Source organism: Bubalus bubalis, chromosome 16 (assembly GCF_019923935.1).
Source record: "Bubalus bubalis isolate 160015118507 breed Murrah chromosome 16, NDDB_SH_1, whole genome shotgun sequence".
NCBI lineage: Eukaryota > Metazoa > Chordata > Mammalia > Artiodactyla > Bovidae > Bubalus > Bubalus bubalis.
In genome coordinates, this window is record NC_059172.1 from 48,996,972 (window position 1) to 49,024,225 (window position 27,254).

Genomic DNA, 27,254 nt, shown 5'->3' on the forward strand with positions numbered 1-27,254 from the left:
CACACCTTCTCCAAAAGGAACCCCAGAGATGGAGGTAATTTCTCTTCACTTGTGTCTTCTTGAACCAATAAGCATGTGAATTCGCCATGTAATGCATTGATTTTCTTGCAAAGAAACATCAGACAACACAATGTTAACAGAAGATAGAATTGTATACATGATTTAATCTGAGCCCTTTTCTTTACAGATGAAGAAAATGCAAGCCTAGAAAAAGAAGTGATTTGTATAAGCATACCAAGTGGTGAGCTGGGGCTGAATGAAATCTAGAACCTAGGTTCCTTAATTTTCCCATTCAGTGTTCACAGGGACTCATTTCTCCTTGTGTTCTGTTTTCCTGGGGGACTGACTGCAAAAGAATTTGTACATTCTATCAGAGCTTTTAGTTTGGACTCCATTAAAAGGGATGTTTTTTAAGTAATCATTGGGCACCCGAGAATTATTTATGCTGTAGAATTTTATTTTAATATTTGTCATAAGATGTAACATTTTAAAATGTAACCACAGTATTTAGGTTAATTATAATGATATTAATGTTTCTACAGATTTTTCAAATTAAAATTTATGCAAATACACAGAGAGGGCAAAATTTGTCTCAGGTGAGAGCAGACGTATTTCACCCCCTTTGAGACTTCTGCCATTTGTCTTCCCACGAAAAATCAAGGAGAAAATGGGACAAGCATTGAGTGTAAGCCACTGAAGAGCCAGGACCTGTTTAATTCATTTCATTATCCTCTGCAGCCGGCTCAAGAATGTCAAGTAAAGAAAAATGAATTGAAAAAGAGAGTTTTCCTGGCTAGAGATCATCTTGCCTATTTTCCCAAGCACTGAGTAGCTTGCTCCTCTGACATAACTCATTGTGTTAATGGGACACGGAACAGGGGGGATATGCTGCGTGTGAAGGAGAGGAGAAGCTGTGAAAAAAGGAAAAAAGAATAGAAAAGAGGCCCAGGTCAAAGGCCTTACCCTTACACAAAGAGAATTTTTTTTTTTAAAAATTTGGAATCCATCAAGTAACAGAACATCCAGTGGTCTGCTATGAAAAGAAAAAAAATCATTCTCTGATAGCACCAATTCTATTTGAATGCACTTAGGAGAGCAATTTCCTTATGGAACACAGTTGCACAGAGCAAATACTAAAAACAAACAAATCCACCTCCAATAGTTTTAGCAAGAAAACTCAGTCTCTCACTGCTTCTTCCAAGTATCTTTTCTGTCAGGGTGCTAAATAAAATATGTAAATACATAAGGCTTTATTTACAGAAATAAAAGTTCCGTCATTGAAACAATTAGTAATTTGGTTCTTAAAGCAAGATATTCAAAGAGGTGATTAATGAGGGCAGTTGGAAATCGGCATTATGGGAATGAATCTGTTTTCCTCTGTTTCCAAGAGATGGGCAGGCAATGCTGGAGAGATCCAGCTCTCTGAATGTGTTCCAAGTGGTACAGCTTGCATTTGTAATGCTACTTTAACTCTCTAGTCACAAAGTGTTAGCTCATCAGAAAAATCTTAAACAAGCGCATCTTGACTCTACCAATAGATTATAAAACTCATCAATGAGTCCAGAAGTTGAGTTTGAAATCCAAGCATTATTTCCCCAAAATTAAGTCACAAGGAATTTTTCAAAAGATATATCTGGGTGTGTGGTTAATAAAATATTTTAGTTTAATAAAATACTTTTAAATACAAGTAAATAGTTCCATAAAATACTTTTCATATTTCCCAATATTCAAAAGCATTGTTTCTTTGTAACTGAAAGGTAAAGTTCATTCAAAACTTATTTAATGAGTAGCTACTCCTGACCAGGTGCTATGCAAGACATATAGAGGAGGTCAGGAAAACTAAAAGAAGGGAACATTTGAGTAGAGACCTGAAAGAAGTGAGGAAGCAAACCAGGGTGTTATCTGGGTAAGCACTTCAGGCAGAGGCAAAGAAAAGGTGAAAGTCCTAAGACCAAGGGTGTGCTTATGTGTAGGTGAGAAACAGCAAGGAGGCCAGTGAGGCTGCAGCTGAGTGAGCTGGGCAAAGAGTAATAGGCCAGGTGTCAAAAAGATAGCAAGGAGGTCAGATCATGCAGACCTTGAGTACTATCAGACCGACTTTCTATTCCACTCTGAGTCTCCGGGTTTCTAGGAAACACTATTACAACAACATGGCAGACCCGGAAATCCCTCAGCAATACCCACAGAAGAGTCTGGAAATATGCCACTGCTGCCTGCCTTGGCCTGTGACGGCTGCCAAGAAACCAGATGCTATTGCTTGAAAAATATTCTACAACTGTCTAGCTTCTATGCCCTTCGATTTCCAGCCATAATGAAGCCTCCAAAACAAAACAGAATGAAGACAAATATGGGTAAATATGCAATGAAAAAAGTTTTTAACTTGTTAAAAATATATCTTTGGGGAAAAATGCATGAAAAGAAGGTATAATATTTTCTACATGCTATTTTTTCCCTTTAATGAGTGGATAGAACAAATATTGCTAGTTGGCAATAAATGTGTTTATTACATGAAAATATTTTACTTTTTAAAACTGTAAACTTTTAAGCTGGTTTTTAAAATCTCAGCTAAAAATTTAAAATTTTTAAAATTTTGGAAGATTGAACACAAGAATTATGCTAATGAACAAAATTTCATATCTATGATGAAATGTACAAACTTACTTTTTAAAAATCTCGTATTAATAATAACATGAAATGTGCATTTGCAATCAATATTGAGAGATAAGGATGCATTTTGAATTCACTTTTAAGTGATCCGGTAAACTGGCAAGAAATAATGCAAAATATCCTCTTCTACCCTTACTCTTATATTTTCTTCTGTATTTTTGAAATTCAAATAAATATTTTACACTGTTTAAGAGCCACGTCTACTTTCATTTTTAAACTGCAAATTATTAGTATTGCCAATTGGAGAACTTCAGCATATTTTGCAGTATGTAAATACGCCATCTGTATCCTACAGTAATACCCATGGCTTACTCCTTAATTAGTAGAAAAGAATGATATCTTATACATAGCAGCCATAGTAAAAATTATTTAAATAGTCTATCATAAACATATAACGTGCTCTATTGTCACTAGACATGATACTGATACATATCTCAATTATCCACCTTGAGAAATCATTAGACAGCAGATGAAGCAGGTAATGGTTAATATAAAGGACTGAAGAAGAAGCTTAGAAAAATAAGGTTTATATGTTGCTATGAGCAGGATAATACAGTGATTAAGAGTACACACTCTTCAGTCAGAACCTACTAATTATGCGATCTCGGGAAAGTTATGTAATCTCTCAGTGCCTTAAATTTCCACATCTTTAAAATGGGAAACTAATAGCACTTACTCCAAAAGACTTGTAGTATGGAATAAATGAATTGATGCACATAAATACTTAAAACAGGGGCTCACCATAAAGACTACTACTATGCCATAAAGACTCAAAATCTGTAAGCTCTTAAATCTTTATTGGTATATCCGCTTAAACAGATGTCACTCCAAAGACCTTATTCAGAAAATACTTGGCATTTTTACTTAATTAAAAAAAAATATTAGGAATACAAAGATTAAGAAGACAGGATGCCTTTCAGGTACTCACACCAAGAATAGGAAGGAGAAGGGAAGAAAGACACAATATGGTACATTTACAAATTGCTACTGAGACACATCACTGGGAACAATTTGGTTTTTTTCCTCCCAGATTTATTGAGGTATAATTGGTAAATAAAGTTGTTTAACTTTAACGTGGACCCGTGATAATTTGATATGCGAATCTATTGTGAAATGATTATTACAATGTAGTTAACACATCCATCAGAAATAGTTTTGACTGAGGACAGTTAGGTAGGTTTTACTTACAGTAAAGCCAAACAAACAAACAAACAAACAAAAAACAACAGATCTTACGTTAGCTAAAAGTTTAACTACAAAAATCCTGAGCAGAATGGGCACCAATCCCAACAACAAGAGAGTGTTTAGGCTACTAGAATTTCTGTTCTGCTTTAGAAAGGTCTCCTCCTCCCAGCTAGTACCCAAAGCCTGTTCCATAGAACTAAAATATTCACATTGAGGGCCAATGTAACTTTGAGGAAGCCTTAAGATTTATAAAATGTATCACTTCTCTGAAAAAAGGGAAACCACCCTTGGCTATTCATTGAGGGAACAGGAACTTTGCTTTGTTCTTGTTTCCATTGTCCATTGTTGGACAGAGAAAATGCTTTAAGAATTCAAAGTCCTCATTTGGGGGTGAGGGGGGGGATGGATTTTCAGAATCTCAGTATCTCCTCTAAGCCTACTGTAGCAGCTCTAGAAAACTCTGGTTACATGATGCAAAATCACAACTTTTCTTTGTTAAGAGGGCATAATTTTAAGTGGACCATGGAATATTTATGTCTCTATGCAGCTCTTTGAAGGAGTAATCTTATGTTTTTGTGCCCATCGTGGGTCAGAGGTTCAAATCAGCACTTCTTTCTGTCACTTCTTATATGTTTTACTATAATTTACAGCTCAGCGAGAGGACACATAAAACAAAAGTGTCTATTTTATTTCAGCAACTAATTCTAGTTAATCAAAGATTTCCAGCCAAACAACCCAGCATGAAACTCTGCACGGAAAATTCGAGGAGAACAAAGCATTTTGTCAAATAACACATCTCATGATGTAAACACATATGTCTCTTAAAGGAAATTTTATCGTTTCCACATTATCGGCATACAAAAGAAGCATTCTTGTCACAGACCTGGTGCGACTGAGGAGTCATCGTCATTGGAAACAAGAGCCTGATTAGGTTCCCACACAGATATGAATAGACTTTGCTTTTTTAGTGAAATAGCTGCTTTTATTCCTTTTTAAAACAGACTGGTAATTGTCACCCTAAAAACACTGAATTGTACTAGGGGCAACATTTGTTTCTGCTTTTTTTTTTCCCATCTTTTTAGAATCAGCCAATAACATTACTATCCCTTCTGGTTGGTCCTCTTCTGGAAAGTCTGAGTTAATCCACAGCTGTGTGAATGTGAAAAAGGGACACAGCAGGCTAAGTCTGTTGGGTCTCTTGTCTGCTAATAAAGTGCACAGTCTGCAGGACAGATGTTAAGAGGATCTGTTAAATAAGTCAGTGGCAGAGATCCTGACCTCTGCCAAGGAACATTTTATTATTCCAGAAAGGGGCATAATTGCAAGGCATTAACAATTAGAAGAACCATAGCTTTTCTTTATAGATTTTACTCCTTGTTTCATCATTTGGTTGAAATATAGTATGAAGGCCCATTTGCTGAGAAGCAATGTGCTAAATATGATTGGATTTAGTACAAACTGCAGATTACAAGATTTCCCCAAATCCCGGGGAAATGGTTGGACCTTGGCTTTGCTTCAATCTTAAACAGTTTTGTTTATTCTGTGTGTATCATTACACTATTTGTACAGTTTCACTTGCCACAGGGTACCATTGTACTAAAGGGACCATGAATCTTACCAAATGTAGTTTCCTAACTATTAAATCTAGTGTAATGGGAAATGTAAACTAGAGATCAAATTAATAGAGGAATATCACATCATAAAGTTGTTCTCTATACCTTATACCACTTTACCATTTACGGTGTGAATAAAATCATGTCTACCACAAGCGTTGCAAATTCCCAAGTGTGGTGTAAAAGGCACTTTGTGATCTGACCCCTTGCTTACCTTTCCAGCCTCACCTCCTATTGCTCTCATACACTCAGCCTGTGCCAGACCACTTGTTGTTTTCTGAATGTGCCATGCTATCTAGTGCTCCTACACCGACGGGCAGACTGCTTTTTGTCTGGAGTGCTTTTTCTCTCCTCTGTGTCTCTACCACTCTGAATGGCTCTCCCATAAACCTAGTGAATTTCTACTTTCCTCTCAAGATTCATTTTAACATCATCTCATCCATAAAGATTGCCAATACTTCTCCAGGTAGAGCTTAACACTTTCTCCTCCCATAGCATTTTTATTCTGGAAGCACATATTCTTTAACAGTTATCACATTGTTTACCAGATTGTAGGTCCTCTGAGGGCAAGGATCAAGTTCTATCCATTTTAATATCCCCCAAATAGAAAAGAGTGCTTACTACACAGTAGGCACTTAATAAACATGTGGGAAATAGGCTTCCCAGGTGGTGCTGGTGGTAAGGAACCCACCTGCCAAGCAGGAGACAGAAGAGACGTGGGTTTGACCCCTGGGTGGGAAGGGAAGATCCCCTGGAGAAGGAAATGGCAACCCCACCCCAATATTCTTGCCTGGAGAATCCCATGAACGGAGGAGCCTGGTGGGCTATATATAGTCCATAGGGTCACAAAGAGTCAGACAAGACTGAAAGTGACTTAGCATTCATGCATGGGGAATTAATGTATGAGTGAATTAATTATAATTAACCCTTTTTCATGTTTATAGAAGTTTTATTCTGGCCTTGTTACTACCTGTACTGTTAGAGGGTCTAATATTTAATATACCTTATTTTGTTTTTTCAAAGAATTGTTGTTGTTTAGTCACTAAGTCATGTCTGACTCTTTTGTGACCCCAGGGACTGTAGCCCACCAGGCTCCTCTGTCCTCCACTATCTCCCAGAGTTTGCTCAAATTTATGTTCATTGAGTGATGCTACCTAACCATCTTATCCTCTGCCCCCTCTGAGAACAAGTGGAAGCATGAGCTGTATTATCCTCTTGGCCATATGTTTAAAATTCAGTTATTCATCCAAAATTTATTTGGAAGTCATACAATTTAGCTCTTCATACTCTTGCCTCACAGTTCTACACACTGTAACTCAGGCCACTTACAAGCTATGTAGCTTTGGCAGGTTAATCTCTCCCTCTAGGCCTCAGTCTCTGCAAAAACCAAAAGATTCACATGATACTAGACAGTGTGCTGTCGTTCAGTTGCTAGGTCATGTCCAACTCTTCTGTGACCCTAAGAACTGTAGCCCTCCAGGCTCCTCTGTCCATGGGATTTTCCCAGGCAAGAATACTGGGTTGGGTTGCCATTTCCTTCTCCAGGGGATCTTCCTGACCCTGGGAGCAAACCTACATCTCCTGCACTGGCAGATGGATTCTTTACCACTGAGCCACCAGGGAAGACCACTTGACAGTGTGTGAAGCATTTTTGACAAACATGTTCTTATTTATTTCTCACAACTGCCCAAGGAGTATAGATATCATTCCTAATCCACTTAATAGAATCTGGTATGAAAGTGTTAGTCACTCAGTCATGTCTGAGTCTTTGTAACCCCATGGACTGTAGCTCGCCAGGCTTCTCCATCCATGGGATTTTTCCAGGCAACAATACTGGTGTCAGGGTTGCCATTTCCTTCTCCAGGGGATCTTCCTGACCCAGGGATTGAACCCGGGTCTCCTGCATTGCAGGCAGACTCTTCACTGCCTGAGCCACTGGGGAAGCCCAGAATCTGGGTATAGAAAGATGGATTTGCTCAAGCTCATAGAACCAGTAGTAGAGTTGGGATCTGGTCTTCAAGGCCTCTGAAGGCCTTTCTAGCTCTGAAAATTATGCCATTTTTTAATCTCTTTGTCTACTTGTGAAGGCTTTTCTTTCAATATTGTGGCACTTTTTCCAAATAGTGGCAAGTCCAGTTTAAAATACCTTAATTGCTTCTTTCTGCTGCTAAGTCACTTCAGTCGTGTCCGACTCTGTGCGAACCCACAGACAGCAGCCCACCAGGCTCCCCCATCCCTGGGATTCTCCAGGCAAGAACACCACCTTAATTGGTTTCTTGCTAAAAGAGCACTGCACCATGCCTCGTGCTTTTTGAAATCTGGTGTGCTCATCAGGCATAGGCATTAGGACAAAAATATTTCAAAGAATCTATACACAACCAGCTTGCTCAACCAATAAATGAGTATATTTGTATACACACATACCAAATGATCAGCTATATCTTACCTGTTTGTATCACTTTTAAGTGTTGCTCATTTAATTGCTTTCATCCCTAGGTTATAAGAAGGCAGGAACTTGTTTAGCTTGTTTGCCTAATAGAGTACCTAAAGTACACAGTACATGCTTTAAAAATATGTTGAATTAATGAATTAATAAGAGAGATACAAGTATAAGGATGTGGAGAGAAACGGTGTTTATTGAGTATTTTCCATGTAGTAGACATTGTCCTAGCTGATTGACTTGTGTTACTTCATTTAATCCTTGCGATATGGGAGGTATCATTATCCCCATTTCATAGCTGAGGAGACTGAGTTTCAGAGGACATTAGCTCATGTTCACATCATTCTTTTAACTGAAGAGGTCTTATGGACCTGATTTTTTGAAACCTCCAAGCCATTTACTACTGTATAGACAGGATGTCACAGAACAAGCCAGCTACTAAATAAAGAGTGAGCATGCTGTTCAAACACACAGTGGCATGTCACCACCTGATGACATATGTCATTTTCCTTTTTCACAGTGAGGTATAATGGTATGTGGTGTTAAGAGTTTCATAGTCAGGAAATGTGGCAGAGGTGGATCTAAAATCAGGAATAATATGGCTGGATATAGATGAATTATATATGACTACTTTATTCTGCAAATCAGCAATGCCTCTTTATTAAAACCATTGATAAATGGATGGAAAAGTACGGGAAAGTGGAGGATTTCAGCCCAAGCTGGTCAGATCTAGGCCTCTACTTTCTCAGAAAACTCCTCATTCTTGCTCTCACTCTGCTGTACTATGTCTAAGCCAATGATACAGCTATGCATTCATTATTCAGGGACTATCCCTCGGGCCCTGGAACAAACACTTCCTAGGATGTGAGGAAGGTGTTCTGAGCAGGTGAGCGCTTTATAGAGGTGTATCTTTTTCTATGTGGTTTAAGGATCCCCTAAACTCTGAAGGGCAATCTCAGTGCACTGAGGACTAGTTGGGGCACATGCTCCACTCCATTTAGTGACAGTGACTGTTTCTCTTTCTTTTTAAAAAAAAATGATTCGCTTTTTTATTTTTAAGCAGATCAAGCAATAATCCATTGAGAATGTGATGCTAAACCACTTTTCCTATAGAGTGTTTAAACTGGACCTCTGAGAAGGAGCTTGATACAATTCAATGACTGAAGTAATACCTTTGTCCATTTGAGCATTAAATGGCCCGTTGAAATATAGCTTAGTTAGAAGGAATTTCAGAAAATAGTACTTTCTAATTTTTTTTTTCTTTCCCAGCTGACTAGAGCAGAGCTTGGAAAATGCAGTTCAATCACTTTCTACAGCCTCTCAGGTCAGCCTCTCACCAGTGTTAATTAAATATAACCCCCTTAGAATACGAGAGGTTAAGTGAGAGCAACATAGCATTCTTCTCCAATATATTACTGTGAACACAAATGGCCATAATCTGTTTATAAGAAGGCTTCTTTGAGCACAGAGGTCTCACTAATGAAAAATTATAAGAGGAAAAGCAACATAATGTGACAACTGTTCATCGCAAAATACAGTTTAAACTACCCATTTCCACATCCATTGTGCTTAAATAACACATATCATAAAGGAAATCGGTGTAACAGATGGTTTCAGCTCTGGGTAGCAAATGCAGACCAGTTTTCAGTGTGATAAAGTGAAACTGGAAAAGCCAGTGCATAATTCAGTCAATCTCTAACCTGAAGTCTCTCTTCCCCTCAAGCCAGAGAACTTTTCCCCAGCAGCTAAAGGCATTAGTATACTTTCTCTTTTTAGCCGATGCTGTATCTTCAGTGGCACAACTTGGCCTGACTTACTAAAACTAGAAAATTGCTGAAAGAATGGTTTTATACTAGCCATTAGAAATTAGAAAAGTCTCTTTAAAACTACAGGGTTGATGGTTCTAAAAAAGTTGCATACACTGTCCAAGGCTATTTGTAAATTACATCATTTTAAAATAAAGCTCTTTAATACTCTATAATTAGTCTTGTCTCTCTGAACATGACTTTACTGTAAATGCTCCTTCTTGACTCTTCTATTGTCCCAAGATTCCTGAGAAGAAAGCAGCCAAGCGATAATTCAACATTATTGCTGCTTCAGTGCACTAATCGCTTAAAGAGCAGCAAAGACTCTGTGCTCTCTGCCCCACAGCTCCCGCAGCCTCCTGGCCTGAGGCTGGCATCCCGACCCAACAACGTCCAGATGTCAAGAGGAATCCCCAGCTCCTGATGCAGCAGGCGCTCCATTCCAGTATGGTCAAACATCTGCTTCATCTGCTGGCATGCAACCTGCTGAACACGCTCAGAGAGCAGCACAGGAGAGGGATGGGCAAGGACACACTCCCCAGCTACTCCGGGAGACTCATCAAAACTTTGAAATTATAAGACAGGCCTAGAAACTCTCAAAAGAAAAGAACTCAGCATTCAGCAAAAAACATAAGTATTTTCCTCCAAAGAAAGCTATGGAATAAGATATATTTCATGATAGCTATTTTTGTTAATTCTAGTAGGCTTGAAATTTCTTCTGGACAGTTAACTACAAATTTGGAAAATACCTGAACTCTTTGAGATCCCAAAAATGTGATGTTGGCTTTGAAATTTTTCCTTTTATAATTTAATTACATTACTCTTAATTCACTTAGATATAATAAGAGGAGAATAAGTTGTGCAGGAAAACTTCTAAATGACTGTGCTTCCTGTATACCTACATACAGCAGAGTTTTAAGCAAAGAATCCTGGTCAGGAAATAAATTCTAAAATGCACTTAAACAATGCATTATAGCCCTATTTTGTTTAACAGGTAAGTAATCTGGTCCAAGTCACTTAACCCATCTTACCCTCACTTTTTTTTCTTCTAAAATATGGGGTAATATAAAAGTATAATTTATTATAAAGTCTAAATATAAATTGCTTATTCAATACTATGTATTATGTATAACTGTACATATATGTATACATGTATACATATATATATATAATATTCATACTATTCTTGAGTCTGTTTTGTCTAGTTTTGTTTTTACAAAGTTAGGCTCCTTTATAATATCCAATCCACACATCAAATACAGGTTCTCTGCCAAGAGTGATCCCACTCATCCTGTGGGACCTCAACAAATAGCATCCTATAAAAACTAATGAACAGCTCCCATGTCCTCACCAAATTTCATATTTACTTCATTCTGAAAGACAGATTTATATACTATTATAGTCAGAAATAATATTCCTTTACCAAAAACCAGAGTATATGGTGTGCTTAAACAACTGAAAAAATAAGGTTGAGAATTGTGACTGCTCTAGGCAGAAGTGACTGATTAGAGTAAAAGTCTTAGTTCTGAAGATCCAAGTGAAGTAAAGAACTAAGACCAATCATATTGGTCTCAATCTTTTAAATCTGCCCATATATGTCCAGGTGGATAGGTAGACAGGTAGGTGGGATATTTCTGTTAAGATGAGTAAGATTTGCAATCCCAGTTCAGTTCTGTTCAGTCACTCAGTCGTGTCTGACTCTTTGCGACCCCATGGACTGCAGCAGGCCAGGCTTCCCTGTCCATCACCAACTCCCAGAGCCTACACAAACTCATGTCCATTGATTGGTGATGCCATCCAACCATCTCATCCTCTGTAGTCCCCTTCTCCTCCCACCCTCAATCTTTCCCAGCATCAGGGACTTCTCCAATGAGTCAGTTCTTCACATCAGGTAGCCAAAGTATTGGAGTTTCAGCTTTAGCATCAGTTCTTCCAATGAATATTCAGGACTAATTTCCTATAGGATTGACTCACTGATCTCCTTGCAGTCCAAGGGACTCTCAAGAGTCTTCTCCAATACCACAGTTCAAAAGCATTAATTCTTCGGCATTCAGCTTTCTTTATAGTCCAACTCTCACATTCATACATGACTACTGGAAAAACCATAGCTTTGACTAAATGGACCTTTGTTGGCAAAGTAATGTCTCTGCTTTTTAATATGCTGTCTAGGTGGGTCATAGCTTTTCTTCTAAGGAGCAAGTATCTTTTAATTTCATGGCTGTAGTCACCATCTGCGGTGATTTTGGAGCCCAAGAAAATAAAGTCTGTCACTTTTTACATTGTTTCCCCATCTCTTTGCTATGAGTAATGGGTCTGGATGCCATGATCTTAGTTTTCTGAATGTTAAGCCAACTTTTCACTCTCCTTTTTCATTTTCATCAAGAGACTCTTTAGTTCTTCGCTTTCTTCCATAAGGGTGGTGTTATTTGCATATCTGAGGTTACTGATGTTTCTCCCAGCAATCTTGATTCCAGCTTGTGCTTCATCCAGCCCAGCATCCCAACTCTTTATTAAATATTCTTCCCCTATTCTCTCTTTCCCCAACTAGCATGTAAACTACATCAGACAAGGACTTCGTTTTACATAAGTTTTCTCAGCCTCAGCACTACTGATAGTTTGGACTGGATATTTCTTTGTTGAGGGTGCTGACCTGTGTACTGTCAAGTATTCAGCAGCATCCCTGGCGTCTACCCACTAGATGCCAATAGCATCTCCACACCCATCCCAAGTTATAACAATCAAAAATGTCTCCAGATATTATCAACTGAACTCTAGGGGGCAACATAGCCTCCAGTTGAGGACCTCTGGTCTAGAATAGTACCTGGCATGTTATAGCCACTAAATAAATATTGTTAAATAACGGGACAAGTACATTTGTTGTTTTAATTTTCACACAAACTTTTTCAAATTTCCTGAGCACAATCATTTATAAGCTTCCTTTTTAAAAAAATATTTTGATACAATTCCAAGAGACAATAAGATTTATGTCACTGTCAGTCATTCAAAGCTAACAGGTGTAATTTCAAGTAATAAGGATTTTAAAAGAAAAGATGTGATAATACTTCACTAGTTATTTAATTTAAGTGAATAAGTGGACTAGTGAAAACCTGATAAATATCCCCCAAATTGATTTTCTAGATTAAAAGCAACTATTTCAAACTGGCTTCAAATGAGCACTGTATGTTTGTACTTTGGAGGGTTGAGATATTCAACACAAGTATATATTTTAAGCAATAAAATCTGTATACATATCTATCATCTATTATTTTTAGTTCATTCTACTCCAGACTAAACAGCATTAGGAAAATTCCTGATAAAGTACCAAGGTCATAGTCTAGGTTAATTTGTATTATGACATCAAGGGTTGTTTATAGGTATTATAGAGGGTGCTATAAGAGGAACACACAGTAAGAAATGAACTCAGTGTACTGGAAATTAAGATTTTTTCATTTAAAGTTTTGCTTCACCAAATGACCAAGAGGGTAGAGGCCTGGGGAAATAAATTTGGCTCTATTTTTCCTCCATTTTTGTCTATTAAAAAGCAATGCAAGTACTTAGCCAAACCAGGATTAAATGACTATATATATAAAAGAATTGGTATTTATAAAGCTAGAAAAAGTAATGTTACATTAATTCTTCTCAGTGTGACTCATGATGGCTGTACTGATGTCACCAATTATGAGAGGAAAGAAAGAAGAAAGTATATGACTTTTTATCCATACAGCAACTGGCACAGTGGATATTTAGTACATAGTAGGTGTTGAGTGCTTGCTTGTTTATTCTTAATTGAGAAAAGAATCCATTAATAGTGTCATTTGCGCTTGGAAGATCTAAACTGTGATTATTAACCTAACCCTAATAATCTAGAACAGTCAAATTAAAGCAAGATGGTTTCAAGTCAGTAAGGAGAGACTTTAAATCACTATAAATATTCCTTGAATTTTCATTTGATATGCATTTGCACAAACATATGTACCTGTAGAATATGAACATTTCTACAAGTAAAACAGAAAGGAAGAATTGGCAAGACGGTAGTGAATATGCACTAGATATATTGATCAGAAGTTTTATTCCTCCACTGGGGCACGTCTATGATGGGAATCAGTCCAACTATATGTAGCTTCTCAATTCCTTTTCATTAAAATATCACTTAAAAATACTTTTGCATTAGAAAAACTAAAATTGCTAAAATGTCCACATTATTCAAAGTTATCTATAGATGCAATGCAATTCCTAACAAAGTCTCAATCAAATTGTTCACAGAAAGAAAAAAAATTCTAAAATCACGCACATCCACAAAAGACCCCAAATATCCAAAGCAAACTTGAACAAGAACAAAGCTCCTAATTTCAAAATATATCTCAAGGGTATAATAAAAAAAATGATACTGGCATACAGTGGATATATAGACCAATGGAGCAGAATAAAGAGCCCAGAGACAAGCCTGCACAAATTACAGTCAAATGATTTTCCACAATGGTAACAAGAATACCCAATGGGGAAAGGATAGTCTCTTCAGCAAATGGCATTGGGAAAACTGAATATCCATGAGCAAAATAATGAAATTGAACTTTTACCTTAAACCATAAAAAAAAACCTTGAAAAGTAAGTCTTAAATGTAAAAAAGTTCTGAAACTTTTAGATATATCTCTAAAGGAATTGAAATCATGAGTTTAAAGAGGTATTTGCCTTCTCATGTTCGTTGCAGCGTTATTCACAATAGCGAAGGCATGAAAGCAACCTAAATGTCTACTGATGGACAAATGGATAAAGAAAATGTAATATGTACATACAATGTAATACTATTTAGCCTTTAATAAGGAGGAAGACAGCCTGCCACTTGCAACAATATGGATAAACTTGGAAGACATGCTAATTTAAATAACTCAGACACAGAAAACAATTACTATGTGATGCCAATTATATGAGGAATCTAAAACAGTCAAATTCATAGAATCAGAGAGTAGAATAGTGATTGCCAGGGGATGAGATAGGGGAAATAGGAAGTATTAGTCAAAGAGCACAAAGTTTCAGTTATGCAAAATAAATAAGTCCTAGATATCTACTGTATAACTTGAAGCCCACAGTTAATAATACTGTATTGTACACTTGAAAACTTGCTAAGAGGGTAGATCTTATGTTAAATGCTCTTATCACTTATCTAATAATGTTCTTATCATATAATAATAATGGTGGGAGGAAACTTTTGGAAATAAATGGATATATTTATGGCATAGATTGTGTTACGTATTCATGGATATATGCTGCTGCTATTGCTGCTGCTAAGTCGCTTCAGTCGTGTCCGATTCTGTGCGACCCCATAGACGGCAGCCCACGAGGCTCCTCGGTCCCTGGGATTCTCCAGGCAAGAACACTGGAGTGGGTTGCCATTGCCTACTCCAGTGCAGGAAAGTGAAAAGTGAAAGTGAAGTCGCTGAGTCTTGTCCGACTCTTAGTGACCCCATGGACTGCGGCCCATGGACTGCAGCCCACCAGGCTCCTCCATCCATGGGATTTTCCAGGCAAGCATACTGGAGTGGGGTGTCATGGATATATACTTATCTCCAAACTCATCCAGTTGTATATATTAAATATGTTCAGCTTTTTGTGTCAATCATGCTTGAATAAAGTGGTTTAAAAATGTTTCCATTCTGCTCAGTCTGTTCTGTTACCCACCATATCTTTTTCTGATTTAAATTTCATAAATGTTTCATATCCTGACTTATTCTATGGTTGGAAACTGGAGTGAAGCATTTTTTAAAATACTAAAATACTTTGCTTTCAAACCTTCCCCTATGTTCTTAGTCACATCATCTCTTTTAATTCCAAGGTAGCTCATTATAACTCATAAACATACAGATACATGATGCCAACCAAACAATACTTCAAAACTCCAGTTTGGTAAATACGGGAATAGAAATACCTGTCACTATTTTAGAAACCACTGCATGTTACAAGCAGTCTATTTAAATACAAGTATTCACATACTGGGAGTTCCTTGTTGTGTGGATTAATTAGTAAGGCTGGAGCTAAATGAATGTTGGTGGAAATGCTACACTAAGAAAGATAGAGAACTGAATAGGTTTTGTAATTCCAGGGTCCTGGGCTCCTACTAAACTATCTCTGTGAGTACAGCCAAATATCCCATCAATTAAATGACTTAAAACACAGTAATTAACAGAGCTTAGTGAGATGAGCCATGCTCTCAACTTTTAGATATTATTTTAAAATCAACTGAAAATCAAATTTCTAAGAGAAAATCCAGTTTACCCATGTTTTAATTTGTGGGTAGGTATAATCTTATTCTTGAATACAATGACAAGTCATATTTCCAAACACTAGGAAATGTCTTCATATTTCTCTGATCTACCTATATCTTTTTAACCTTCACCAAGACTCACTTAACACCTGCCATTATTTGTAAGAAACCTACCTAGAAATGAAAAGTTGTTTATATGAGAATATGCCTCTAAAAACAGAGCACTTGGCTGAACATACCCTCTCTCCCCTGCAAAAAAAAAAAAAAAAAAATCCAAAGATTGAGTTGCAGATGACCACCAAAAAGGAAATTCACTAATTCAATCATTTTACCAACTATGGTCACAGGCAACACTGAGGATTCAATAGTAAACAGAAGAAACAAAAATCCCTGAATTCAGTGACACATTCTGGTAGATCAGAGCCACCCATCAGAAACACTTAGGCAGCAAAGCTAGAGTAGAACTGACTGCTTATTTGGGATGTTGGAAAGTTTTTTTCCTATCTTGATAATGATTTTTTGTGGAAATTTATACACGCCTTGTTAATCCATTTACTATTCACAGTAACCCGGAGAAAAAAATATTATCCCTTTTTTACACAGAACAAACTGAAAAAAGAAGGCAATTTGAGAACAGTACAGGACAACATAGAAAGTAATAGCAGAAACTCTCATTCAAGATTCTGCTTCCAAAATGGAGTTTATTCTATTAGTCCATATCTCATCTAATCACAGCTATAATGGTCCTTCCAGATTCCATCATGCTTTTAAAGTCAAAGTGGGTGAGAGAAGGCTGATTATGAGAAAAGCAAGCATTTCTCCTCAAAGCACAACTCCCTGGTTGGTGTCCTCAGAACAAGCTTTGAATCAGTGCATTACTTTTTTTCCATCAGGTAGCTAGTAATAGGTCACTCTAATCAACTCTTTATTCATCTCTCTATTAGAAATCACAACCTCCAAAGCCCACCCAGTCCAGCTCTCTCACTCTCTCATTCCTCCACAGAACTGAGGCATGTTTATGATTTCAAACAAGAAGGCAGGGTATGAGCCAGAGAAGAGCATCTAAATATAATATCATAAAGATTCAAGCTGGAACTAAAATAGAAATGGAACATTCTCAATGTTGATAGGCACTTCTTCACTTTCCATTTGCAGCATGAAAATTGACAATATCATTTAAATAAAATATGTGTTTCTATTCACTTTTGCAAAAATTCAATTGTTCTCCTCTATCTTTGCAAACTTTGCAAGACTTTAATAGTTTCATTTAAGAATAACTTATGGTTGATGGGTTTTTCTAGTGTTTCAAGGCTCTAATTATACTGCTTTCCTCAAATATTTCCAGAACTACACATAATGCCCATCAAATAAAAGTGAAAATATATTTATATTGATTTTTAAAATTTTCATATTTACTTCCTTTCATTCAGGCTACCACCCATACATACTATCATTATAAGAACTTGCTGGTTAAAATATGTTCCAACTAAAGCTTGGTAGGCTTTGAATGTTAGATAGAAATCATTCTCTGAAGCTAATGAAGACAGAAACTCTGCCTGTAACAATATTAAGTTTGTTTTCTCTGGTGATTCAGAGAAGTGAGCAATCTGTCAGTAATACATTGAGTGAAATTACTTGTCTTGTAGGAATAACTGCTGACAGTCACTTTATTTCAGGGCTGACCCAAACGTCTCCCTGCTGACAAACAAATTACTATGTCTAACTTTGAAAAGGTAACTAGCTTGTTTTTAATTTTGATTGGTCTCTCAGAATCCCTTATACATAACTCAGTCCCATTCTTCTTTGTTTTGTTTAGTTTTGTTTTTAAAGCAACAGAAAGTGTTTTGGGGAGACAGGTTTGAATTAATGAATTTTTTTAAAAAGTAGAGGAAGAAAACCGCATCATTTGGAACTAAGAAAAAGAACTGTTATTGCTTCTTTCCAAGACTGTTCTGCAGATAAAACTGGTAAGTGTGTCTACCCTACATTAAGACTGGCAGTGCCGCCAGTGACTGCCTGGGTGAGTGAACACATTACTGAGACAGTATTGTAGGAATTAATTTTCTTCAATAAAGTGATTTTTAAGGCTCATATATTTCACAATCTAAACATATGTCACTGTTTCATAAACAAAATAAATGGATTAAAATAATACATTACCAATATGCTGACATGTGGAGATATTTTAATTAGAAATTCTTAAACTGTGTGATATTTAACTGCTGTATTTACTAAAGAGAAGCATGCACCATTTAATAAGAAGGTATGAGAAGGTGTACCACTTTGCATGATATGGCACTAAATTATATTTAATATAAACTACAACTATGAGGCAACATTATGTCTAATTAAAAAACAAAACAAAATTACCTTAGGTATCTATCATATTGAAAGTAACCACAAAAAATGAATCAATACACTAAAATCACTTTTTCATCAAAAAAAGAGTCCTTCTCAGCTTATTTCTGAGACAATGTTTCTTCAGAAATAATCTAACATCTTAGCTATTTAAAGGCCGTATTTACATGACTGCCTCATCATACTGGTTTCCCCCCCTCCCCCTCCCCACTACCTTTTGACTTACTTGAAGGACCAATGCTAACATAGCTGAGGAAAGCAAATGGCAACTGGTCCTGAAATTTATACCAGTACAGACTCAGAATAAGTAGCAATATAATATATTGTTTACTGTAGCAAGTGCCCTCTGTTCTCTAAAGGTCAAAAGCACTGTAACCTTAGAGTTACAGTTTCTGATTGTTCCCAGGGTTAAATACATTATCAAAATTAATGGTTCAAGCCCCTCAACCTTCAGATATATGAGCATTCATGACTCCATCTGCTGAACTGTTCAACTAAAAATAGCATTCTTCTCTCTCCTAATATTGTGCCCCTGAGGCAGAGAAAACCAGCAAACCAGCCTTAGATCAGCATGGAGTAAAAAAAAAAAAAAAAAAAAAACAACTTTCCTGTGTCTTTCTTATTTTAAAGAAAGTATTGGAATATGCCAATGTAAGAAGGATCCTTCCAAATATCTTTTCTCTCAGTTTAGCCACTCAGTCGTGTCTGACTCTGTGACCCCATGGACTGCAGCAGGCCAGGCTTCCCTGTCCATCACCAACTCCCAGAGCCTGCTCAAACTCATGTCCATTGAGTCGGTGATGTCGTCCAACCATCTCCTCCTCTGTCATCCCCTTCTCCTCCCACCCTCAATCTTTCCCAGCATCAGGGACTTTTCCAATAAGTCAGTTCTTCGCATCAGGTGGGCAAAGCATTGGAGTTTCAGCTTCAGCATCAGCCCTTCCAATGAATATTCAGGACTAATTTCCTTTAGGATTAACTGGTTGGATCTCCTTGCAGTCCAAGGGACTCTTAAGAGTCTTCTCCAACACAGTTCAAAAGCATCAATTATTCGGCATTCAGCTTTCTTTATAGTCCAACTCTCACATTCATACATGACTACGGGAAAAACCATAGCTTTGACTAGATGGACCTTTGTTGGTAAAGTAATGTTTCTGCTTTTTAATATGCTGTCTAGGTTGGAGAAGGCAATGGCACCCCACTCCAGTACTCTTGCCTGGAAAATCCCATGGCTGGAGGAGCCTGGTAGGCTGCTGTCCATGGGGTCGCTAAGAGTCAGACACGACTAAGCGACTTCACTTTCACTTTTCACTTTCACGCATTGGAGAAGGAAATGGCAACCCACTCCAGTATTCTTGCCTGGAGAATCCCAGGGATGGGGGAGCCTGGTGGGCTTCCGCCTATGGGGTCGCACAGAGTCGGACACGACTGAAGCGACTTGGCAGCAGCAGCAGGTTGGTCATAGCTTTTCTTCCAAGGAGCAAGCGTCTTTTAATTTCATGGCTGCAGTCACCATCTGCAGTGATTTTGGAGCCCCCCCCAAAATAGTCTCTCACTGTTTCCATTGTTTCCCCATCTATTTGCCATGATCTTAGTTTTCTGAATGTTGAGTTTTAAGTCAGCTCTTTCACTCTCCTCTTTCACTTTCATCAAGAGACTCTTTAGTTCTTAGCTTTCTGCCTTAAGGGTGGTGTCATCTGCATATCTGAGGTTATTTGAACCCAGGTCTACCTGCACTGGCAATCTTGATTCCAGCCTGTGATTCATCCAGCCCAGCATTTTGCATGATGTACTCTGCATATAAGCTAAATAAGCAGGGTGACAATATACAGCCTTGACGTACTCCTTTCCCAATTTGGAACCAGTCTGTTGTTCCATGTCTGGTCCTAACTGTTGCTTCTTGACCTGCATACAGATTTCTCAGGAGGCAGGTCAGGTGATCTATTATTCCCATCTCTTTAAGAATTTTCCACAGTTTGTTGTGATCCACACAGACAAAGTCTTTGGTGTAGTCAATAAAACAGAAGTAGATATTTTTCTGGAACTCTCTTGCTTTTTCAATGATCCAGCGGATGTTGGCAATTTGATCTCTGGTTCCTCTGCCTTTAGAAATTCAGCTTGAACAACCTGAAGTTCATGGTTCACATACTGTTGAAGCCTGACTTGGAGAATTTTGAGCATTACTTTGCTAGCGTGTGAGATGGCTGCAATTATGCAGTAGTTTGAGCATCCTTTGGCATTGCCTTTCTTTGGGATTGGAATGAAAACTGACCTTTTCCCATCCTGTGGCCACTGCTGAGTTTTCCTAATTTGCTGGCATACTGAGTGCAACACTTTCACAGCATCATCTTTTAGGATTTGAAATAGCTCAGCTGGAATTCCATCATCTCCACTAGCTTTGTTTGTAGTGATGCTTCCTAAGGCCCACTTCACTTCACATTCTAGGATGTCTGGCTCTAGGTGAATGATCACACCATCGTGGTTATCTGGGTCACAAAAATCTTTTTTGTATATTCTGTGTATTCTTGCCACCTCTTCTTAATATCTTCTGCTTCTGTTAGGTCCATACCATTTCTGTCCTTTATTGCATCCATCTTTGCATGAAATGTTCCCTTGGTATCTCTAATTTTCTTGAAGAGATCTCTAGTCTTTCCCATTCTATTGTTTTTCTCTATTTCTTTGCATTCATCACTGAGGAAGGCTTTCTTATCTCTCCTTGCTATTCTTTGGAATTCTGCATTCAAATGGGTATCTTTCCTTTTCTCCTATTCCTTTAGCTTCTCTTCTTTTCTCAGCTATTTGTATGGCCTCCTCAGACAACCATTTTGCCTTTTTGTATTTCTTTTTCTTGGGGATGGTCTTGATCACTGCTGTACAATGTCACAAACCTCCATCCATAGTTTTTCAGGCACTCTGTCAATCAGATCTAATCCATTGAATCTGCTTGTCACTTCCACTATATAATTGTAAGGGATTTGATTTAGGTAATACCTGAATGGTCTAGTGGTTTTCCCTGCTTTCTTCAATTTAAGTCTGAATTTGGCAATAAGGAGTTCATGATCTGAGCCACAGTCAGCTCCCAGTCACTTTTCTCAGGTGATAACAAAATTTCAGGCTTCCATAGTATGACTCTACTGTTAAAAGATAACCCCAGCTCACAATGCTAGAAGTGAAAAACCTTTGAAGGACAAATTAAGTATATATCAGGTAGAGAGGACCACTTCTCTTTAATGAGCAGTGTGTGTGTGGAGGTGGTGGTGGTATACATGCATTGCGGCTTTTCTTCCAAAGAATCTCTAAATAGAAGTAAAACTCATTAACATATTGTAATGCTTAGTATCCCCAGTTTATTGTGATCATAATTGTTGACAGAGCTGTGACATTTAACTTGTTAAAGGAATGGAGAAAACCCAAGCTAGAAAAGAAAGCAGACTAAAATCAATAAAGCAAAATATTATTAAGTTTTCTCTCTACTTTTAGTCAAGATTTAAAATGTTAGTGTCTGTAACAACTTAGATATGGATGTCCTCTGTGCTGCTCATGGGACTCTCAATAAGCCTGTTACACTCATAGTAAGAAAGTTTGAGAAATCTGCCTTTCAAATAAGATCCATCTTTTCTAAATAGTGTACCATACAAGCAAACAGCAATGGTTTCCTGACATGCAAGGAAAAGTGCAAAAAGTGGAAGCAAGAGAACAGAGCAAGAATAAAAAACAAAAACAGGAAACTCTCCAACCAACCCAAGCTTACCCTCCAAAGCTGAGGGCCTCCACCTTCCCAGGCTCTGTGTTCAGCCTAATTGAAGTGACAGACACGTGCTCCTAGATCAGCATTGCTACAGCTCTACACAGTCTGGCACTCACATATATGACATCATGATTTCCAGAAACCCAGGAGAAGCCAGATTTGACAGCATCAGAGGTCTGTGATGGTGAGGGGAAGAGATGTCAACTTAAGTGAAAAACTAGAAGGAGATACTGGGTAGAAACTGGCTAAGGGAAGGCCGATGGAATAGAACTCAACACCGCAAGAGAAAATAAAAGTCAAGAGGAGAGGAAGTTTTGAATCTGAGCCAAGGTCACCTGCTTTTACATTCTTCCAAGTACTTAAAATTTGAACAAACTAGCTATCCTGAGTAGGTAAGCCTTGTTAATTGAAAGAATTGTTCCTAATGTCTGGTTATCTCTCCGTTTAGCAATCCTAAGCACAGTAGATGTCAGAATGTCCAGAAATGTGGCACCTTCTCTACAGCCAAAAGGAAGCCTTAGAAAAGAAATCCCTTTTGGCTGCATAGAAGGTAGTAGATACTCTAACAGTATGCCTTGTCATGTCTGGGTGGAACCTGCTGTATACTTCTTATAATCAAAGGGAAAGGAAGAAGGCAAGTGACAAGCTCAGAACTCAAACTCTTCCTTAGGCTACTTCCAAGGTGTCCTTTGATCTTGTTCTCTTCTTTCTTCTTGTGAGTTTTTTCACTTCTAAGAAGGAGGGATAGCTAGCAACACTCCAGTATCTGATAGTCCTAAAGAATGAAATGAGAAGTTGAGCTTTCTCACTTCTAAGGAGGGATAGCTAGCAACCCTCTAGAATCTGATAGCCCTAAAGAGGTTTTCCAATGATATAATAGAGGAATTAAGCACGATATTGGAGAGAGGAGGACGGGGTCCCTATAGTAGAAAGGGGTTTGCTTTTTAAAAGGGCTGTATGAGGTATCTTCTCCCATGCAGTAAGAACATCCCACAAAAACAACAAAGAGCTTTATTGGAAGTTCAATATGAAAGAGCTACTATATAAGTTTATGGGGCAAAAAACAACCAGTCAGGCCCAGACACCCAACCTCAAATTCAGTCAGAGAAAACTAAATTAGAAAACCTGAAATAGATAGAATTAGAAATCCTGGATAATAACTGACTCCAAGAAAATTTTGTAGCCTTGGTTAAATAACCTGACTTCTCTGAGCCTCCGTTGTTTTGTCTATAAAAACAGAATGATATTTTATCAACTCTACAGGGTTGCTACACGGTGAACTGAAGTTTTTGGGTTTTTTTTTTTAATGTTTAAGTTTTTTTTTTTTTTTTTAAACTACTATGCAGCACTATACATAAAGAAAAAAGGGTAAGGGAAATAAAGATGGTTTTGAAAGTACTCATAACATAAATATTTGCCTAAATATATAGCAATAAACAATCTACTTCAGAGGCATTGGTTTGGGGTTTGACTTTTTCTCTGAAAGAAAAGGAGTGAAAATGAGCCTCCTTAGGAATGAGAAAAGGGGAAAGATTATATTTTAGTGTTTGAGTGTTTGGCACTTGTTAAAAAAGCCTAGAATATGACTGAACAATCCAGTCCCCCACCCAATGAAGCACCAATGTAAGCATTCATACCTCAATCTGTTTGTGGTTGTAAGAGTGGCCACCACCATGTTCAAAGGTGTCCAAACTCCTGCCCAAACGGTCACTTAGGCCCTTTAGCCTTGGGTTAATTTGTGGGTGGGAGACATGACCTTTCTGTTTAGTAGCATATTCAGAAAAAAAAAAAAAAAAAAAGACAAAACATACTGTCAGAACTCATGAAACAGAACACATATTTCTAAATCCAGGGTACTGACCACACCAAAGAACAGAAAGTAGGGTTTAGGACCCAGATACTGTCTTTCACAGAAACTTGATTATAGGATCAAACAGTGGTACTGGTTTCTTATTTTTGCCTCTGACTCAAGAGGACACTCAATAGCATAGCTATGGAAAAAGGAGAAATAGATTAGACTGACTGTGAGTTAGGTTTCTTTTTGTATTTTTTCCAGCTGCAATAAGTTCCCTGTTAGTAGTAGAGAAGGTGAGGGCTTAGAAGAGATAGGGCTGCTGCTTTCATGAGGCAAAATCTCTAGCTCTGCTAGGCATCCATAATGGATCCATAATGTTAGGCATCTTCAAGACTTGCTGGATAAGGCTTCCGACAAGAACTGCTTAAAGTACTGTAAAAATTCTTTATTTGTAGACTCAACTGAGAATGTTCAAAATTACATTTTTCACATAAAATATCTGTACATTTTTTACATTCAAGTCATATAAGGAATAGCAAAGAAGAAATAAAAATGCCCAGTTGGTTGCTATTTCCTAGATTATTCAAGAAAATTGAAAAATCATCACAGTACATTATAAGAGTAAAAAACTTTGTTCAATGCATTTAAATTCAAGTTATCATCCAATATTTTCTAAATGCTCAAATACCGCTTGCTTAACCATTAATTTTAATGATACTTTCTTTCTGTTTTTGTTAAAATATACACTCATATTTAACATCAATTTCCCATTAAGACAGCATCACAAAAAGGGTGTAAAGATCCCTTAGTCCTCTGCTTCCCATTTTACTATGAAGAAGATAAGGTGCAAGGGATTTTTTAAAATTAGCTTCCAAAGTGCTTTCTCTCCAATTTTAGCTTTATAAAGAACACCAATCCAGAATTTGGTCAGACACCATGCCCAGTCTTTGGACCTGGGATGAGGATGAGGCTGATGATACACATATTCAGGGACAACGTGCTTACATTTTACCAAATAGTTCAAATATTTTGGTAATAACAACTCCCTATTCTATGAGTTGCAAGAAGTAAAATATCCAGTGTTGTTGTCTGTGTTGATACTTGCATGTAAAAGCTAATTTGGGTGTGAATGAAGACATGGATGAAGAAGTTATAAGGACAAAGCTACCATACCCAATATCAACTAGCCATAAAAAACTGTAAAACCATTAACTTACCTGATACAGAATATATAGTACTAAGTCATGACATCATTTTTTCCTTTAAAAATATTGACACTGACAGTTTTCTCTTCTATTTGCAGTATGGTAAGTACATAAGGTGTTAATCCTTCCAGGCTATGCTTAAAAAATTATTTAACATTCAGGTCATTATTTAGCATACAGCTGGTTAGCAGTTTTCCACTAAAGGACTGGCTCGTAGCCCACATTTTTTTCTCTGGCACTTACCTGGAGCTGTAAAGGGCTGAGTCCAGAAGCAGCAGCAGCTGCCATTGTTGATGGAATGAACTGTACGGGGTAGTTATCACCTGTCAGAAAGAACAATGCATACAGGTTTAGACAATGCACTGGGAATCACAGCAGACAAGTACAAACTTGGTCCTTGGATTGCCTGAGCTTTACAACATTGCTCTAAGCCCAAACATCTGCAGAAACAAAAGGCTTAGTTGGGCACAGACTTGCAGGGCTGCCTTGGAACTTTTTGTTAACAGATAGCTGGTAGGCAAACTGGCAAAACATGAATGTGATGTTAAAAAAATTAAATGTGCAATTCAAGCATGTTCACTCCATTACAAATCTTGTAATACATCATTTTTTTAAGGGTAAAAAAATATCTTAAAGCCAGGCTGACATTCAGTTCACCGAGGAAGCATTAAGGTTTTTATATTAAAACAACAAAACGTTTTGGCTTGGTAGACAAGGCAGAGTATCACAGTCCAAAAAAGATTAAGAGTTATTGACTGTCCATAACCCTAACCTTTATTTTATTTAAAAAAAAATTAGAGAAAAAAATTTAAATGCAACCTCTTTAATTTGAGAGGGGTGAGAGAAACTAATATTCTGTGAAATGCCTGGTATCCCCAAAAGATGGGAGACTGTTTTCTGCACTAACTTTTGGTGGAAACTACTACAGAATCATGACACACACTAGGCCCTTCTCACGTATTCTTTGACGATGATTTGACTAAATAACCACACGTTTTACATGTGATATCTATATTAAAAGTCTGGTCGAGATTGAGCATGGTTCAGCAGAGATCAGTGCCACATCTTATTAATGTGTTTCTGGCTCCAGACTACTCCTAAACAGCGGGGCTAAAGCACCTTCTATGACCTAAGAGCACAGGCTGTGTGAAGCAGGCAACCTGAAGAACCCATAGAAAGTAATGAGGAATGTATTGTGATAGTGCTAACTGAAATCAAAATTAATACGTATGGATAAATTACACACTATCAGTGATTTAATGGAGTATCACTTTGGCTTCAGCTACTTATTTTAAAGGCAGTGCTATGTACTATCTCTAGGCTATATTTTAATAGGCTATTCCTCCACACATTTTGGACACTTATAATAATCATGCTGTTTTGCAAGAACTTTTCCACACTAAAAGCTGAATGTAATAACGAAAAGTGTAGAAAGAATCACAGTAATAAAGGTAGCCAACTAGAAAGCAATGAAATCTCTCTTTTCTTGCGTGGACACTAATACCTGGCCCCTTCCTGGTGCCCCTGGTTCCTTGGAACGCATCCTGTTTGCTACATGAAGTGCTACTCAGCTGACCCGATGTGAATGTTAAGTTGCTTTCACTTTTAACAAATTGTTTGCTTCTAATCTACACAGTCTCTTTGCATCATATCCATAATACCTCATCAGACCATTGAGCACAGTGTGTGCTGTACACAGTCCAGTAACAATTGGCTTCTGATTGCATATGGAGCACTGCTACAATGCAGTCACTAACACTATATTGTGCTGGTCTCCTATGGAGTAATGTTCAAAATATCTGATCTTGTTTTTCCCCTTCCATGAGGTTGATTTTGGTTTGCAGGGCTACATGAGCTTTTTAAAAAAGATAACTAGGCCAAATTATTTTTTATAGTAAATGACTGTCGCTTTACGCTTAAATAATTCTACCGATCCTCTCGATATTTAAACTAAATTATCTGAAGAAAGAATATCCTAATCTAAGTCAAATAGTATTTCTTTGGTTGATATCTTATCAGGTTAAAAAAATCACAAAATGATGCTGAATTAATGATGCTTCAAAAATAGGGGAAAAAATCACCATTCCAACTATCAACATGGGTTGCCTCTCAGAACATTTTAGAGCTGTTCTTTCTTTAAATATCATGCATTATTCATACTAATTCTAAACCATAACCC

The 27,254-nt window shown here is 37.5% G+C and overlaps 1 protein-coding gene across 34 annotated transcripts in view; it reads right to left on the bottom strand.

The window, feature by feature from the left end:
• Positions 1–27,254, bottom strand: part of SOX6 (SRY-box transcription factor 6) — a 716,878-nt gene that overhangs the window by 108,075 nt on the left and 581,549 nt on the right. For 27 of the 34 annotated variants that reach the window (XM_045162970.1, XM_045162964.1, XM_045162959.1 and 24 more), the window contains 2 exons: positions 25,319–25,398; positions 23,713–23,835 (listed from right to left, as the gene is read on the bottom strand). In XM_045162970.1, the coding sequence (XP_045018905.1) occupies positions 23,713–23,835; positions 25,319–25,398 (203 nt within the window). The remainder of the gene's footprint in view (positions 1–23,712; positions 23,836–25,318; positions 25,399–27,254) is intronic. The other 7 variants (XM_025265813.3, XM_025265819.3, XM_025265811.3 and 4 more) reach the window with 1 other exon arrangement.